Below are 18921 nucleotides of genomic sequence, written 5' to 3'. Positions count from 1 at the left end.
TGGGTGAACTTTGGAGATCAGTCTCAGTTGTGGAATGTGGATCTTATTTGATTTGCTTTCTCTATGTTCTCTCTGTCTGGAACTATAAATGCCGGCAGATGTTGCAGGAAAACTACTGCATCATTGAAGGGTTTAGCAAAATGCTGGAGTAACTCAGCGGTTTCAGGCAGCATCCCATTCCTTCTCTCCAGAGATGCTGCCTGGCCCGCTGAGTTACTCCAGCAATTTGTGTCTACCTAGTGGTTTATAGTTGTTAACTTCAGCTTCCAGACAGGGCAGTACATTAGTGTAATAATATTTTTATTGGGTGGGATTTTGAGCTTAAAACCAAACCTGCCAGCTTTTCATCCTTTTCACATGGAGGAAACCCACGCGGTCACAGAGAGAACGTGCAAACTCCACAGACAGCACCCAAGGTCAGGATCGAACCCTCTGGTGGTGTGAGGGAGCGGTTCTACCAGTTGAGCCTCTGAGCTGCCCATGTGTGAGTGATGGAGCTCATTTTATTCCACAAGTTAATCTGAGGTCCAGAATATACTTGCAGCTGTACAAAATGGTGGGATGCAAACTGGCTGGTCTGTGGGAATTCTGTTGTACAGTAACAATATTGTCGTTCTGAAAATGCATCTTTCATTTTTGCCTCTTTTTTCCTCCATTAGTTCCACTCATTGGCTCCTATGTATTATCGGGGATCTGCTGCAGCTGTTATAGTTTACGACATCACCAATGAGGTAAACCTGCTGTAAACTCTTGCGGTAAACCCGGTTTCAGATTTGGAAAAAGCAGTTTATTGAGGTAAATGCAGCAGGATCTTGACCAGTGCCACCAAACGCTCATCGTATGTTAACCCAATCACTCCTGGAATCATCCTTGCAAACCACCTTTTATCTCACACACGAAAGTGGCATTTTGAATGAGGTCCCCAACATAGTCCTATGTGAGTAGAATCCACGATTCAAATATATACCATCCTACGGTGGCTCGACAGGGTAGATGTGTTTGAAACATCTCAGCGGGTCGGGCAGCATCTGGGGAGGGAAGTGGTCACATGTTTCCGGTCGGGACATTTTAGTCTGAAGAAGGGGAAGGCTTGAAGAGTCTGGTGGCCCACACCAGTTCCAAAGGGTTCTCCATAAACACTGCCTAACTCATTAAGTTACTCCTGCACTTTGTGCCTATTTTGGATCAGACTGACAAACATTCAACCCAAAACGCTGTCTGTCAATTCTCCCCACAGATGCTGTGTTCTTCCAGCAGTCTGGTTTTTTTTTGGTCAAGATTCTGGCATCTGCAATTTCTCGTGTCTCCGACTCCTATTTTCTTGTGTTGTTGTGGTTTGGGACATCATCCTCCCCTCTCTCACTGCTCCCCTCGTGAATCCTGCTGCTCTTAGGCTTCCTATTACCTGTCAAGCTTTGTCCTGCCTCTCCCCTTTTCCAGCTTTCTTCTCCTTCCACCCCCCCTCACCTTACAATCAGTCTGAAGAAGGGTCTCGACCCAAAACGTCACCTATCCATGTTCTCCAGAGATGCTGCCTGACCTATTTTGAGTTACTCCAGCACTATGTCTCCTTTTATGCATTAACTAGCATCTGCAGTTCTTTGTTTCTATATCTTCATTTGAAGGTCAACCAACTGAAAGTGGGAATAGTTGTCAGCAAAATAGTCAGTTCATTTTGGAGAAATTATTGCTGAATCTTGAAAGTAACCTTGAGCTTACCTGTATCTGTATACCTGACATAAAAATATTCTTCCTCCCCAGCAGTAATAAAATACTCTAATGATAGGTTGACCATTAATTCCTGAGCAGAAATAGAAGCAAGGAATTCTGATACATAGTCATACAGCATGGAAATAGGCCCTTCGGCCCAACTTGCCCATGCTGACCAACATCTCCCATCTATTCTAGTCCCACCTGCCTGCATTTGCCCCATATCGTTCTAAACCTATCTTGTTCATGTACCTGTCCAAGTTTTTAAAAAAAATGTTGTGATAGTACCTGCCTCAACTACTTCCTTTAGTTTAGTTTAGTTTAGAGATACAGCGTAGAAACAGGCCCTTCAGCCCACCAAGTCTTCGCCGACCAGTGATCTCCACACACTCACACTATCCCACACACACCTGGGACAATTTACAATTTTACCAAGCCAATTAGCCTACAAACCTGTACATCTTTGGAGTGTGGGAGGAAACCTGAGCTCCTGGAGAACATTCACGTGATCACAGGGAGAACGTACAACTCCGTACAGGCAGCACCCATAGTCAGGATCGATCCTGGGTCTCTGGTGCTGTAAGGCAGCAACTCTACCGCTGCGCCACCTCCTCTGGCAGCTTGTTCCATTTACCAACCACCAAGATGTTGTCCATGGCGTTGGGGTTGTGTTGAGGTTTTTAAACTGGAAGGGGCGGGTTTGTTGTAGGCTCTGGTATTTCTGAGCTGATTCTGACTTCACCTTCCCAAAGTGCTGAAGTAACTAAGTGAGTCAGGCAGCATCTCTGGAGAAAAGGGATAGGTGAAGCCTTGGGTCGGAACCCTTCTTCAGACTGAACGTAGGGTGGGAGAAGGTGGGGAGAACTGGAGGTAGGAAAAGGACAGAACAAATCAGGGCCGGCAACAGATGACCAAGGAAGAGTGGAGTCCATTATGGCCCATTGTTGGCTGGGGAAGAGGTGATACTGGGATGAGAACAGTGGAGCTGGTAGGACTACTACGGTGGGCGAGGGAGGGGTGGGAGGCGAGGGAATGCAGGGGTTACTTGAAATTAGAGAAATTAACTGGGTTGTAAACTGTCCAAGCGAAATATGAGGTGCTGTTCCCCTGACAGTGGAGGAGGCCCAGGACAGAAAGGTCAGTATGGGAATGGGAGTTAAAATGTTTTGGCAACCGGCGAGATCGTGTGGGGCAAGACGGCCTGAGCATAGGGGTTCACTCAATTTCTCACCTGCAGTCTGTCTGGTCAATAGGCAGGAGATCCGTTGGATGAGGGAACCAAGGCCACAGGATCATAGCCAACTGAACATGGAACAGGGTGGCTGAGTGTAGAAGCGGGGAAGGTTTTGAGGGCCTGTTAGTGAGTACAACTCCCTCTGAACATCAGTACCTTTGAATTTATAGAGTCATGGAGTGATACAGTGTGGAAACAGGCCCTTTGGCCCAACTTGCCCACAATGGCCAACATGTCCCAGCTCGTCCCACCTGCCAGTGTTTGGTCCATATCCCTCCAAACCTGTCCTATCCAATCTCTCAGGATGTAAAGAATGCTCCGCTTTTCTCTCTTTTAACCTATGTGGATCTTGGATATTCCATCCACCATGTCCTTGGCCATTCCTCGGTCTATCTTTGACCACATGAAGCCTTTCTGCTTCTTCCACATTGTCACCAGCCCAGTGACATCAGCAAACTAAGATGCATTTCACATGGTCATCTTACCCAAACTGTTGATATAGATTGTGAACAGTATGAATAGATAGGGTGAATGCACAGTCTTTTACCCAGACTAGGGGAATCAAGAAGCCGAGGACATAGGTTTAGGTGCGAGTGAAAAGATTTAATAGGAATCTGAGTGGCAACTTTTTCACACAGAGGGTGGGTGGGTATATGGAACAACCTGCCAGATGAGGTATTTGAAGCAGCATTTAAAAGACATTTGGACAAGTACTTGGATAGGAAAGGTTTAGAGGGTTATGGGCCAAATGCAGACAGGGTGGGACTAGTATGGATGGAGCATTTTGGTCGGCATGGGCAAGTTGTGTGGAAGGGCCCGTTTCTATGCTCTATGACTCTATGAGTGGTGGCTATAAGTAATTATCATACAGCACTACATTAGTAGCAGCCTCCCAACCTAAACGTGATCCAATTATTTCTGTTTTGTTTTCCATCCATTAACCAATCCGCAAGTGGCATGTTAGGAGCGTCTCACAGTCCTGGACTCTTAATGTCCCTGAGGGTATCTATTGCCGATGCAGTTTGCACAATGTCACAGCACACATTAACAGATCATCCTTGATGAAAGTCCTTGAAATTACCACACTGCTGAGTGCAGGTTATTAACAAATGCAAATGAATTCGATGTTTGAAACAATTCACATATTCACGTACAATTTGATCAGTCTGAAGAAGGGTCTCGACCCAAAATGTCACCTATCCCTTCTCTCCAGAGATGGTGCCTGTCCCGCTGAGTTACTCCAGCATTTTAATTCACATATAATTAAAGTTTGGAAGATCTCTGGCAGATGTTCCTCTTCTCACCCTACATCAATTCACTTGTGGTCACTTGCACCATGTTGCAGGCTACTATTGGGACCTGCATTGCAATGGGCTGCAAGTGCCAATTTTAGTAAAATCTAGGTAAACTGAATCTCTAAGTTACTTAATGCACTATTTGGTGTGGAGTTTGAGCTCAAAATGCATCAGAATTCTGGAAAAAAAACACCAAGTGCTGGAGTAACTCAGCGAATCAGACAGCATCGCTGAACTACATGGATAACTCATTAAAAAAAGTCCTCCATGTCCTCCAGAGAAACTGCGTGGTCCACCGAGTTACTCCTGCACTTTGTGTGTTTTTTTTAGGCAAGCCAGCATCTGCAGTTCTTTGTATCTTCAGACTGCTGGAAGTCCTTGATTTGCAGCGAGTTTGTTCATTGTGGACCAGTCCAAGTTCAATGGTGCTTTTATTGTCACATGTGCGAAGTGCAAATGCACACTGAAATTATTTTCTTACAAAGAGTCCAGTAGAGTAGTGCCTTGCCCAAGTACTTACCGATTAGCAATTTTGCTCCTATGACTAATTAGGCACAATCAGACTATGTATAAGAGTGTAAGACAGTAGACCACACTGAGTCCGTACACAAGACGTTATGTTATGGGTGCCATCATCCTCAGCAAGGAAATAATTGACTGGAACAATTGCTGGCTATGTGATTACTTTATATCTTTGCTGGCTAGTATAATAAGTAAAAGCAGAGAGCTTGGTCAACTCTGGTACAGAATAGATGATGGTGACACAGTCATACGGCATGGTATCAGGCTCTTCGAGCCAGTGTGTCTACACCAAGCATTTAAGTACCTATCTACCCAGATAATAATCCTACTTTTTCTCTTGCACTTATATAAACTACTCCCACTCACCCCCCCACCCCAGCCAGATTATTTCCCTGTCGCGCAAATATACTAGGAATATTGAAGTTTACCTATCAATCTACCATCATGTCTTTGGCACAAAAAGCTGGAGTAACTCAGCGGGACAGGCAGCATCTCTGGAGAGAAGGAATGGGTGATGTTTCGGGTCGAGACCCTTCTTTGTGTGTCAAAGAAGGGTATCGAACCGAAACATCACCCATTCCTTCGCTCCAGAGAAGCTGCTTGTCCCGCTGAGTTACTCCAGCTTTTTGTGTCTAACTTTGGTTTAAACCAGCACCTGCACTTCCTTCCTACACGTCATGTCTTTGGCATGCAGGAGGAAATCAGACAGCACTTGGAGGAAATCTGCACAGGCAACCTCCAAGTAGGTAACACCAGAGGTCTCTGGATCTGTGAGACAGCAATACTGCCCGCTGAGCTACTGTGCTGCACAGGAACAAATCTCCCAATCTTTAGAGAGATACTAGACCAAGTGGACCCGTTGGGCCCAAACCTCTCCTGCATTGGTGCAGCACCCTCTCCTTCCCCCATCCCCTCCTCCCCCCTCCTCCCTCCTCCCCTTCCCCCCTCCCCCCTGCCCCCTCCCTTCCTCCCTCCCCCCCCCTCCCTCCCCCTCCCCCCTCTCTGAAGAAGGGTCTCAACCCGAAACATCACCTTTCCATGTTCTCCAGAGATGCTGCCTGACCTGGTGAGTTACTTCAGCACTTTGTGCCCTTTTGTGTATTAACCAACAACTGCAGTTCCTTGTTTTTCTACATTCTTCTCTTTAAAATGTCCAGGAAAAGATTAGCATATGATCAAAGCACTAGTGATTAATCGAGTCTTTGAAATAAACCACATAGCGAGTGGGGGGAAAAAATACTTTTTTAAAGGGATTGTAGACAAATTGAGATATTTTTGTTTACTAATGTCCAGTTAGCAAAGAAATTAGCAAACCATTCCAAAAGGTAGGGTGGAAGTAGAAGTAAGGATTTGCAGATGCAAAGATAGACACAAAGTGCTGGAGTAACTCAGCAGGTCAGACAGCATCTTTGCAGAAAAGGGGTGGGTGACATTTCGGGTCGGGACCCTTCTTCTACTGAAGAAGTCTGTAGAAGGGTTCCAACCCAAAAAGTCACCCATCCTTTTTCTCCAGAGGGACTGCCTGACCTGCTGAGTTACTCCAGTACTTTGTGTGTACAAAAGGAAGTATAAAAGCTTCGGATTGATTGTGAAATTTCAAAGAGAGAGATCCTGAGCAATGCTGCCTTGTGTTGTAAGAATGTGTACGTAAAGTAAAACCTCAAATAGGAGATGAGTAGATAGAATGAAAGGGAGAGGTTAAGGTTAAAATGTTAAAACGGCTGAAGGGGCAAGTTGGGAATATATCTTCTATGTCGCAACCAACAGATAAAGAGATATTTTCACAGCTGCAGGAAACATCATATCTTTCACAGTGAACGGAAAAAGATCATGGTTTAAAGGATTTGAAGATATGGTCAGAGCGATCTTATCAGTCCGAGGGGAAAATGCTCGTTAAGCATATTTTGGGGTGAAATTGAGTGTAATTTGAAAGTAGGAATGTAAGTTCATAAGTAATAGGAGCAGAATTAGGCCATTCGGCACATTCAGTCTACTTTGCCATTCAATCATGACTGGTCTATCTTTTCCTCTCAACCCCATTCTCCTGCCTTCTCCCCCTAAGCCGTGACACCCGTACACATCAAGGATCCATCAATCCCTGCCTTAAAAATATCCATTGACGGCCTCCACAGCCTTCTGTGGCAATGGATTCCACAGATTCACCACCCTCTGATCAAAGAAATTCCTCATCTCCTTCCTAAAGGTAGCTTTTTGTTAATGAGAACTTTGAGTTTAAGTTTAGTTTATTGCCACGTGTACCGAGATACAGTGAAAAGCTTTTGTTGCATGCTGAAAGACAATACATGATTGTGATTGAGTGTCCACAGTGTACAGATATGATAAAGGGAATAACGTGGATAATTTTAGTGCAAGGTAAAGTCAGTTTGAAGAAGTGTCCTGACACAAAACATCATCTATTCCTTTTCCCCATAGATGCTGCCTGACCCGCTGAGTTATTCCAGCTTTTTTGTGTCTATCTTCTGAGCAAAACACAACCCAGATAGTAAATTTCCATTCCTTATGAGTGGGTCACAACCTGGTAGCTTCTATACTCAATGCCCTATCTGAAAAAGGCTAATGTGCTGAAAGACGTCATGACCACCCTATCTACTTCTAACTTCATTTTCAAGGAACAATGCATCTGCACTGCTAGATCCCCCTATTCTACAACATTTCCCCGAGCCCTACCATTCACTGTGAAGGTCCTGCCCTGGTTTGATTTCCCATTGTGCAACACCTCAGCATCCCGGGACAGCATTTGCTGGACCAAGGAAAAGTATCTCAAACAGTAATCTTTCCATCCTGAATGGTGTCTATTTCTGATTGCACGCTCTGGGGTCAGAGAGAACCATATCTCATCTGCAACGTTTCTGATGTTATAGTGGTCCAGATGTTCAGCTCCAGGCAGACAAAACAGACCTCACATCACTTCCTGATCCAGGGTCACCCTGGTGTGAAAAGGCTATGTGCCATGTCTGGACCATCTGTCTGCTCCTGATCTGCAGCCTATTATGGTTCAATGGTGCTTTATTGTCACATGTGCAAAGCACAGTGAAATTCTTTTTCGAGTCACCAGATTTGGTGCCATTTCCAAAGTATGATCAAGCTTCTAGACCTTATGGAGAGAGATGGTATTACGGCGAGAGAGTTCAATTTGAAGGGCATATAAATAGAAAGAGAAAGTGGTGGGTATTTGGAACAAGCTGCCAGAGGAGATAGTTGAGCCAGCATTTAAAGGACACTTGGACAGGTGCATGCATAGGAAAGGCTTAGAGGGATAAGGGCCAAATGTGGACAGATAGAACTAGTTTAGATTGAGCATCTTGGTCGGCATGGACAGGTTTTGCTGAAAGTCATGTTTCTGTGATTATGACTATGAAGCTACACAAACCAAATAGATGATTCGCCCCATGAAATGAAAACCTCTGGTTTGCCCACCACAGAGGAGCACTGAACAACAAGCCCTTCCCTCCAGAGGCTTGGAGTAGAACAAGACACAAACAGACCCTTCGGCCCATCAACCATGGTGAACGTCAACTACCCATCTATATCAATCCTACTTCTCACTTCTTGGCGATTCAAGTGGTTTTCTTGACATTTCTTAAACTTCCTCCAGCCAGCTGGGCAGTGATTTCCAGATTACATCCACACTCTGGGTGAAAAAAATGGACAAGAGAAGGTTACTTTTTGAAATTCCAAAATTTAAAAGGAAATGGTGGTTTCTGTCTGAAAGATAAAAGATTGCAGAGGGCGTGTTGTGCGATACATATTACTGCGGTTTATAATCCAGAGGCCTGGACAAATGATGATTCATGGAGATTATTGTGCTATTAGATCCAATTAGATTCTGTGCAATAGATAGTTGTCGTAAAACACGATCAAGTGAAGTGAGCACACAGTGACCATTGTAGTGGAGGGAGAACATAGAAAATTAGCATACAAGGGACTACAGATGGTGGAATTTAGGACCACAATCTGCTGAATTAACTCAGCGGAATGAGTGGCCACAATTTGTTGGACACACTAACTTCCTCCAGTATATTGTTCATTGCCAAAGGAAAGTGGAGATGGATAGTAAAGATCAACATCACTGTCATTGGTAATTGGTGTGAGATAAAAGAAATAAATATTAATAAAATGGTGCAGCTGGTAGAGCTGCTGCCTCACAGCACCAGAGACCTGAGTTTGATCCTGAACTCAGGTGCTGTCTGCGTGGAGTTTGCGTGTTCTCCCTGTGACGGTGTGGGTTTCCTCCGGGTGTTTGGGTTTCCTCCCATATTCCAAATATATGCGGGTTTGTAGATTAATTGTCCTCTGTAAATTGCCCCTAGTGGGTAGGGAGTGGATGAGAAGATAGGATAGCATGGAACTAGCGTGAACGGGTGCTCGATGGCTAGTGTGGACTTGATAGACACAAAGTGCTGGAGTAACTCAGGCAGCATCTCCGGCAAAAAAGGATGGGTGATGTTTCGGATCGGGAGTCTTCTTTAGACTACTAAATCAGACTTCAGTCTGATAGGCTGACGAACCTTTTTCCTGACAGCATCTCTAATGTATGAAAAATAATAATACAAAATAACCAAATAGACAACGAGAACTGTAAAAAAAAAAAACCAAAATGGGCAGGAAGTTAAATTGACTTCAATGGAGATGAATTTTCGGAGTTCCTTGCGCACATATCACTGGTTTGCACAGGTAGATGAATTTCAGTCCTAACATGTTGTATTTTAATTTCTCAAGCCAAACTATTGAACTGTGAGAGAACAACCTGTTTTATTTGGAGCTTTATCAAATTGGCAAATTTTCTCTCAGGAATCATTCTACACTTTGAAGAAATGGGTCAAGGAGTTGAAGGAGCACGGACCTGAGAACATAGTGGTGGCGATCGCTGGCAACAAGTGTGACCTGGCAGACATGAGGTTGGTATCTGCACTGCACCAACAATTGCAGTTGTACAGGGCCCTAGTGAGACCGCACCTGGAGTACTGTGTGCAGTTTTGGTCTCCAAATTTGAGGAAGGATATTCTTGCTATTGAGGGCGTGCAGCGTAGGTTTACTAGGTTAATTCCCGGAATGGCGGGACTGTCATATGTTGAAAGACTGGAGCGACTAGGCTTGTATACACTGGAATTTAGAAGGATGAGAGGGGATCTTATCGAAACGTATAAGATTATTAAGGGGTTGGACACATTAGAGGCAGGAAACATGTTCCCAATGTTGGGGGAGTCCAGAACCAGGGGCCATAGTTTAAGAATAAGGGGTAGGCCATTTAGAACAGAGATGAGGAAAAACTTTTTCAGTCAGAGAGTTGTGAATCTGTGGAATTCTCTGCCTCAGAGAGCAGTGGAGGCCAATTCTCTGAATACATTCAAGAGAGAGCTAGATAGAGCTCTTAAGGATAGCGGAGTCAGGGGGTATGGGGAGAAAGCAGGAACGGGGTACTGATTGAGAATGATCAGCCATGATCGCATTGAATGGCGGTGCTGGCTCAAAGGGCCGAATGGCCTACTCCTGCACCTATTGTCTATTGTCTATAATGTTGCTTTGAACAGAAGAGACAGTGTAGATTAGTTTTGTTCGTGAGTGTCTCGGTATGGCATCTGTGCAAAACACTGCCGTCACTTAGTGTAGGATGGAACTACAGATGCTGGTAAACCAGCTGGAGTAAACCAGCATCTGAAGTTCCTTCCTACACATTTTGTCTGCTCCACTGCAAAATCCCCTCAAGGTGTGCCTACTTTGAAGAAGTTCTCCTCATCTCTCCGATGGGCGTTCTGCAACACCCTCTCTCGCTGCACCCCCTCTGTGATTCCTCCGGCTCTACGACCACATTTTAACCTCGACTCGCAAGGATCTGAAGGGGGTCTTGAGCCGAAATGTCCCCTGATTCCTTTTCTCCAGAGATGCTGTCTGACCTGCTGAGTTATCCAGCATTTTGTGTCTATCTACTGGTGTCACTGTGTTCAGTTCTCTGCTCCACTGCCAACATGTTCATTGTTTTGCAACTTATAATAGATAAGTTATTGCGTCAAAGGTTATAGAGGTGCAGTGGTAGAGTTTCTGCCTTATAGTGCCAGAGAACCGGGTTCGATCCTAACTACGGGTGTTGTCTGTATGGAGTTTGCATGTTCTCCCTGTGACCGTGTGGATTTTCTCTGGGTGCTCCAGCTTCCTCCCACATTCCGAAGACGTGCAGGTTTGTAGGTTAATTGACCTCTATAAATTGTTGCTAATGTGTAGGATGTAAAGGTGTACGGGGGATCATTAGTCTGATGTTCATAAAGGACTCGTTGGTTGAATGGGGTTGAGAAGGAAAAATAGATCAGCTATGATCGAATGGCGGACCAGATTCAATGGGCCAAGTAGCCTAATTCTGCTCCTATGTCTTCTGGTCTATTATTCTGGAAATGATGTGCACAGTTTTCACTATAAGAGGCCATCATTCAATGTAAGGTAGATACAACATCATAAGGCAGATATAACACGTGTGAATGAGTAATAACTCAATGTCAGAAAATGTTCATCCTACATGTTGTTCAACATGTTGTTCAATCTCATGGCTGGACATTTTCCTGTGTACAATCTCTCAATTGCTAATCAACATGTGCTTGACAATGATCCTCTTTCCTGTTGCAGGGAGGTCACGTCAAAGGACGCCCTGGAGTACGTCCAGTTCATAAACGCGATTTTTGTCGAAACAAGTGCAAAGAATGCCATTAATGTCGCTGAGCTGTTTGAAAGGATCAGTAAGTTATATCTCTTCCTTTGTAATTATACCGGCGGTCACCAAAACTATCGTGTGAACAGCAGTCCTCTCACAAAGCCTTATGTAAAGAAAACATACATGCCTGTGTTAAAGAATATTGTCTCTGCTCCATCCTGAGTATCAATGCCGGATGGTGCACACTTGGTGGGCCGAAGAGCCTGTATCCATGCTGTATCTCTAAACTAAACAGGCTCTTCAGCCCACGATGACTGTGCTGAACATGATGCCGACTTATCGGTTATAAAAGTTCAATCATTCAGTACCAATCATGCCAGTATTTATTGCCCCTCCACTGACTGGCGTATTCAGTTAACAGTCGGACATTTTCTCATGGGTCAGGGAAGGAGCAGCAAATGCAAGCTTCCTATTTGTTGATTTATTTAGTTCATTTTATTTAAGTTTACCAGCTGTAGTTACAGAATTTGAACTGTTATAGCCACTCAGTTGGCATCAGGTTCAGCACAGTCATTGTGGGCCAAAGGGCCTGTTAGTTTAGAGATGCAGCATGGAAACAGGTCCTTCGGCCCACCAAGTCCATGCTAACCGGCATTCACCTGTGCACTAGTTTTGTCCCACACACTGGGGACAATTTAGAGAAGTCAATTAACCTATAAACCCGCACGTCTTTGGCATGTGAGAGGAAACCAGAGTGCCCAGAGAAAACCTACGCGGTCACAAGGGGTATGTGCAAATTCTGCCCAGACAGCACACGAGGTCAAGATTGAACCCGGGTCTCTGGCAGCCACTCTACCAGTGCACATTTGTGTTGCCCCTCCACTGTTTCTGTGCTGTACTCTTCCATTTTCTATGGTTTAATAATATAGGATCGTGGACAGCAATTCAAAAATTCAAACACTGCGCTACGACATCTTGCAAGTTAATTCATGAAATAGTAATTCAACGATGGCATGGCTGAGTTTTAAACGTTTCAAGAACATATATTTCTGCACACTGAGGACATCCTGCATTGTACATCGTTTGTGATCCTGCTGTTATGTTAAGTGGGAAAACAATTTTGAAATTCGAAAGAGGAAGTAGGGATTGCAGAAGTAGAATTGTCTAACGGCACATTTGACTTAATGGTGTGGCACCTTCCAGCTCAGAAGAAAGCAGGAAATTAACCCTTGTTCCATGTCAGGAGCAGACACCAGGGATATCGAGCAATGAAGTTCCAACCCTGTAAAGCTGCTGCAAAAAAAGCTGCTCCAACTTATCCCACAATGAGCAGATCAGAGCATAACCAAGGAATGATTGGGTTAACATAGGATGAGCGTTCGACGGCACTGGGCCCGTAGTCGCTGGAGTTTAGATGGTTGAGAGGGGCACCCCATTGAAACTTACCGAATAGTGAAAGGCCTGGATAGAGTGGACGTGTAGAGGTATAGAGTGGGAGAGTCTAGGACCAGAGGCCATAGCCTCAGAATAAAAGGATGCACAAAGGAGAAAAGGAAGAATTTCTTTAGTCAGAGGGTGGTGAATCTGTGGAATTCATTACCACAGATGGCCGTGGAGGCCGTCAATGGATAATGTTAAGGCACAGATTGACAGATTCTTGATTAGTACGAGTGTCAGGGGTTATGGGGAGAAGGCAGGAGAATGGGAAAGATAGGGAAAGATAGATCAGCCATGATTGAATGGCGGAATAGCCATATTCCTATCACTTATGAACTTATAACTCCACAACATGCAGTCCAGTGCACAATATCTAGTCGCATACCCAGCCAGGCTCTTTCAGCCTGGCCTATGATTCGGGCTTCAATACAGAGCATTATCCAAATATGTCATAAGGAACTATTTATTTTATAACTGACCAGTTTCAGCCCTTTTAATCATCTGCCAAGTATTAGGAAGGTGATAGGGGAGTTACCAATAACGCCTTCAATATGAAGCTTGGTCTTCAGTGACAGAAGCACCAGTTCAGTTTCGTTTACTTCAGGCACCTATTGTGCATTTTCGTCTCCTACCATCTTACGATTACTTTTATCGCACTTCTCTTTCATATTTTTTTAGTTTAGAGATATAGTGTGGAAACAGGCCCTTTGGCTCACTGAGTGCGTCAACCAATGATCACCCCATTGGCTAGCTGTATCCTAGACACTAGGGTCAATTTACAGAACCAATCAACCTACAAACCTGCACGTCTTTGAGAAGTTGCAGGAAAGCGGAGCACTTGGAGGAACCCCACGCAGTCACAGGGAGAACGTGCAAACTCCATACAGGCAACACCCATAGTCAGGATCGAACCCAGGTCTCTGGAGATGTAAGGCAGCGACTCTACCACTACACCACTGTGCCGTCCTGCAGTCTAGGCCAAAACTTAGTGCAGTGCTGATGGAGGCATACTTGTTTCAGACAAGATATTACTTGGATGAAGTTCTGGACCTTCCCACCCAATGCATGTTGGGTGCATTGCTGCCAGGACTTAAGCTTTCCAGTTGGCCGATCACAGCCACTTGAGATGGGCAAAGACATGGCCTTGCCGATGTTGGCCATGATGAATGTTCCTCCAGAGTTTTTTCCTCACTGACTCCAGTTTGCTGTGATTGGGATTACCTTTGATGTCTTGTGCCGATAAGTAATAAAATATTGGTACCTAGAGTGTGGCCAGAGCTGTGGTCAGTAACAGGGCAGCACAGTGGTGCAGCACAAGAGTTGCTGCCTAACATCGCCAGAGATCCGGGTTCGATCCTGACTATGGGTGCTGTCTGTATGGAATTTGTACGTTCTCCCTGTGACCAGCCCGAGATTTTTCTGGTTCTTCCCACATTCTAAAGAGATGCTGGTTTGTACGTTAATTGGCTTCTGTAAATTGTCCCTTGTGTGTAGGATAGAACTATAAACCCCCTTTCACAACAGGCATTTTAAATGCAATTCGTGATTATAAAATCTGGAATTAGGATAACAGCAAATCTTAGTAACAATAACCTTGAGTCTACCTGATTCTTGTAAAAACCCATCCAGTTCAGGAAGATTTAGGTTCTTCCCAGTTTCGCCTAGAATGTAAATTCAGGCGCGACTAACTAATGTGATTCACTCTTCACAACTTCCTCCGCTCAGGTTCAAATAGAGATGAACCGTAAATATTGATATGGCTAGTAACATCCTACATCCTGTAACAAATAAATAAAAAATGTCAAATGCAGTGCTGCAGCTTGTGTTTTGAATGTAATTGGAAATTGCCACCATGGATGGGACTTTATCTCTGGCGTCAGCAGCTTAGAAATGCGGCTGAGATATTAATTTAGCTAAGTAAACATCTTGAAAACTTCTACCATAAGACATGGCGTACCCCTTATTCTTAAACTGTGGCCCCTGGTTCTGGACTCCCCCAACATTGGGAATATGTTTCCTGCATCTAGCGTGTCCAATCCCTTAATAATTTATATGTTTCTATAAGATCCCCTCTCATCCTTCTAAATTCCAATGAATACAAGCCTAGTCGCTCCATTCTTTCATCATATGACAGTCCCGCCATCCCTTGAATTAACCTCGTGAATCTACGCTGCACTCCCTCAATAGCAGGAATGTCCTTCCTCAAATTAGGAGGCCAAAACTGCACACAATACTCCGGGTGTGGTCTCACCAGGTTCCTGTAGAATTGCAGTAGGACCTCCTTGCTCCGATACTCAACTCCTCTCTTTATGAAGGCCAACATGCCATTAGATGGTGGAACAGCAATGGCAGGTGTTTCTGGGAATAATCCAGAAGATGCAGGGTCATTTCATTCCAAAGAGGAAGAAAGATTCTAAGGGGAGTAAGAGGCGACCTTTGCTGACAAGGGAAGTCAAGGACAGTAAAAAATTAAAAGAGAAGACGTATAATATAGCAAAGATGAGCAGGAAGTCAGAGAATTGGGAAACCTTTCAAGATCAACAGAAGGTAACTAAAAAGGCAATATGGGGAGAAAAGATGAAGTATGAAGGTAAGCTAGCCAAGAATACAAAGGAGGATAATGAAAGCTTCTTTGGGTATGCGAAGAGGAAAAAATTAGTTCAGAGAAATGTGGGTCCCTTGAAGACAGAAACAGGTGAATTTATTATGGGGAACAAGGAAATGGCAGACGAGTTGAACAGCTACTTTGGTTCTGTCTTCACTAAGAGAAACAATCTCCCAGAGGTACTAGGGACAGAGGATCTGGGGTGATGGAGGAACTGAAGGAAATTCACATTAGTAAGGAAATGGTGTTAGGTAGACTGATGGGGCTGAAGTCTGATAAATCCCCAGGGCCTGATGGTCTGCACCATGTACTCTCAAGGAGGTGGCCCTAGAAATTGTGGATGCATTGGTGATCAGTTTCCAATGCTCTATAGATTCAGGATCAGTTTCTGTGGATTGGAGGGAGCTAATGTTACCCCACATTTAAAGAAAGGAGAGAGAGAGAAAGCAGGGAATTATAGACCAAGTAGTCTGACATCAGTGGTGGGGAAGATGCTGGAGTCGATTATCAAAGATGTAATAGCGACGCATTTGGATAGCAGTAACAGGATCGGTCCACGTCAGGATGGATTTACGAAGTGGAAATCATGCTTGACTAATCTTCTGGAATTTTTTGAGGATGTAACAAGTAAAATGGACAAGGGAGAGCCAGTGGATGTAGTGTTCCTAGACTTTCAGAAAGCCTTTAATAAGGTCCCACACAGGAGATTAGTGGGCAAAATTAGAGCACATGGTATTGGGGGTAGGGTATTGACATGGATAGAAAATTGGTTGGCAGACAGGAAACAAAGAGTAGGGATTAACGGGTCCCTTTCAGAATGGCAGGCAATGACTAGTGGGTGCCGCAAGGCTCAGTGCTGGGTCCGCAGCTATTTACAATATACATTATTGATTTAGATGAATGGATTAAAAGTAACATTAGCAAATTTGCAGATGACACAAAGCTGGGTGGCAGTGTGAACTGTAAGGAGGATGCTATGAGGATGCAGGTGACTTGGACAGGTTGGGTGAGTGGGCAGATGCATGGCAGATGCAGTATAATGTGGATATATGTGAGGTTATCCACTTTGGAGGCAGGAACGGGAAGGCAGATTATTATCTGAATGGTGTCATGTTAGGAAAAGGGGAAGTACAATGAGACTCTGGTGTCCTAATACATCAGTCACTGAAAGTAAGCATATAGGTACAACAGGCTGTGAAGAAAGCTAATGGCATGTGGGCCTTCATAAAGAGAGGAGTTGAGTTTAGAGCAAAGAGGTCCTTCTGCAGTTGTACAGGGCTCTGGTGAGACCGCACCTGGAGTATTGTGTGCAGTTTTGAGGAAGGACATTTGTGTTATTGATGGAGCACAGCGTAGGTTCACAAGGTTAATTCCTGGGTTGGCGGGATAGTCATATGATGAAAGGATGGAGCGACTAGGCTTGTATTCACTGGAATTTAGAAAGGTGAGAGGGGATCTTACAGAAACATATAAAATTATTAAGGGATTGGACACGCTAGATGCAGGAAACATGTTCCCGATGTTGAGGGAGTTTAGAACTAGGGGCCACAGTTTAAGAATAAGGGGTAGGCCGTTTAAAAATGAGATGAGGAAAAACCTTTTCACACAGAGAGTTGTGAATTTGTGGAATTCTCTGCCTCAGAAGGCAGTGGAGGCCAATTCACTGGATGGATTCAAAAGAGAGTTAGATAGAGCTCTTGGGGCTAGCGGAATAAAGGGATATGGGGAGAAGGCTGGAACAGGGTACTGATTGTGGATGATCAGCCATGATCACATTGAATGGCGGTGCTGGCTCAGAGGGCCGAATGGCCTACCCCTGCACCTATTGTCTATGTATCTATGTATAGGAGCAGAATTAAACCATTCAGCCCATGAAGTCTACTCCTCCATTTAATCATGGCTGTTTTATATTTCCTTCTCACCATGCCTTGGTCTCCACAGCAATAAATTCCACAGATTCACCACTTTCTGGCTAAATAAATTCCTCCTCATCTCCTTTCTAAAGGTACATCCTTTTATTCTAAGGCATGTGCCCTCTGGTTTTTCGACTCTCCTATTAGTGGAAACATCCTCTCCACATCCACTCTATCCAGGCCTTTCAATATCTGTAGGTTTCAATGAGATCCCCCCCTCATGCTTCTAAGAAGGGAGTGCAGAAAATCAGAAAGGAGATGGAAATGTGACAAGCTTCAAATTTCCTTCAAAATTCTGAGAAACAATCTTCTCAAATACCAGGAAGCAGTAAAGTCTGCTAGAGCACAATACTTCTCCGACCTTATTTCCAAAAACTCTCATAACTCCAAGGTCCTATTTAGAACAATTACCTCTGTCATATGTCCCGCCCCCAGTACCAGCTTAGTTGGGTCCCCTGCTAAGTGCGAAGAATTCGCTAAATTTTTCACCAACAAAGTTGAGAATATTAGAATGAACATTTCCCCTCCCACCCGTGACCTAGCTGTCTCACTAGTCTGTTCATCTAAATTGGACTGCTTCCAACCCGTCACTCTATCCTCCCTTGCAAAGCTTATCTCCGCTATGAAACCTGCAACCTGCCCCCTTGATCCTGCCCCCACTGCCCTTCTGAAGGATGTCATTGCAATAGCTGGTCCCAGCATCCTCTCTATTATCAACAGTTCTCTGGCCACTGGCACTGTTCCAACCAGTTTCAAGCACGCAGTGGTCCAGCCCCTACTGAAAAAACCTAACCTAGACCCCACCTTGCCTAGCAACTACAGACCCATTTCCAAACTGCCATTCCTGTCAAAAGTCCTTGAAAAGGCAATCCTTAACCAATTAGTGCCCTACCTGCACCAAAACACCATCCTGGAAAGTTTCCAGTCAGGTTTCAGAGCCCACCACAGCACAGAGTCTGCCTTGTTGAAGGTACACAACGACCTGCTTCTCGCCATCGACACCGGCGACTGTGCAATCCTGCTCCTTCTCGACCTCAGCGCAGCATTCGATACAGTGGACCACACCATCCTTATTGACCGTCTCCGGTACGCGGTTGGCATTGATGGCACTGCCCTGAGCTGGTTCGCTTCGTACCTCAAAGATAGGAGTTTCGCCATCAACATAGGCAGTTATTCCTCTGCTCCAGCTAGCCTCTCCTGCGGAGTTCCACAAGGCTCAATCCTAGGCCCCATTCTCTTTTCTCTATACATGCTCCCCCTTGGCCAAATCATTCAAAGGCACGGCATTTCTTTCCACTGCTATGCCGATGACACTCAGCTTTACCTCCCCCTGAAACCCAACAACCAGTCAAATTTAAACAGCCTCTCACACTGCCTTGAGGACATAAAATGTTGGATGGCACAGAACTTCCTCCAATTAAATGAGAGCAAGTCTGAGGTCATCCTATTCGGCCCCCCCGACTCCATCAAATTGATAACAGGCAGTCTTGGAAGCCTATCCTGCCTAGTCAAACCGCATGTCAAAAACCTCGGCATGATATTTG

The 18921-nt window shown here is 44.7% G+C and overlaps 1 protein-coding gene across 1 annotated transcript in view; it reads left to right on the top strand.

The window, feature by feature from the left end:
* The window catches only part of rab31 (RAB31, member RAS oncogene family), an 81988-nt gene that overhangs the window by 36082 nt on the left and 26985 nt on the right, over window positions 1-18921 (top strand). The window contains exons 4-6 of the mRNA XM_078397472.1: window positions 660-731; window positions 9574-9680; window positions 11398-11507. Of these exons, the coding sequence (XP_078253598.1) occupies window positions 660-731; window positions 9574-9680; window positions 11398-11507 (289 nt within the window). The remainder of the gene's footprint in view (window positions 1-659; window positions 732-9573; window positions 9681-11397; window positions 11508-18921) is intronic.

The sequence above is a fragment of the Rhinoraja longicauda genome, chromosome 4, assembly GCF_053455715.1.
Source record: "Rhinoraja longicauda isolate Sanriku21f chromosome 4, sRhiLon1.1, whole genome shotgun sequence".
Classification (NCBI taxonomy): Eukaryota; Metazoa; Chordata; class Chondrichthyes; order Rajiformes; family Arhynchobatidae; genus Rhinoraja; species Rhinoraja longicauda.
This window is presented reverse-complemented; position numbering and strand designations above follow the sequence as displayed.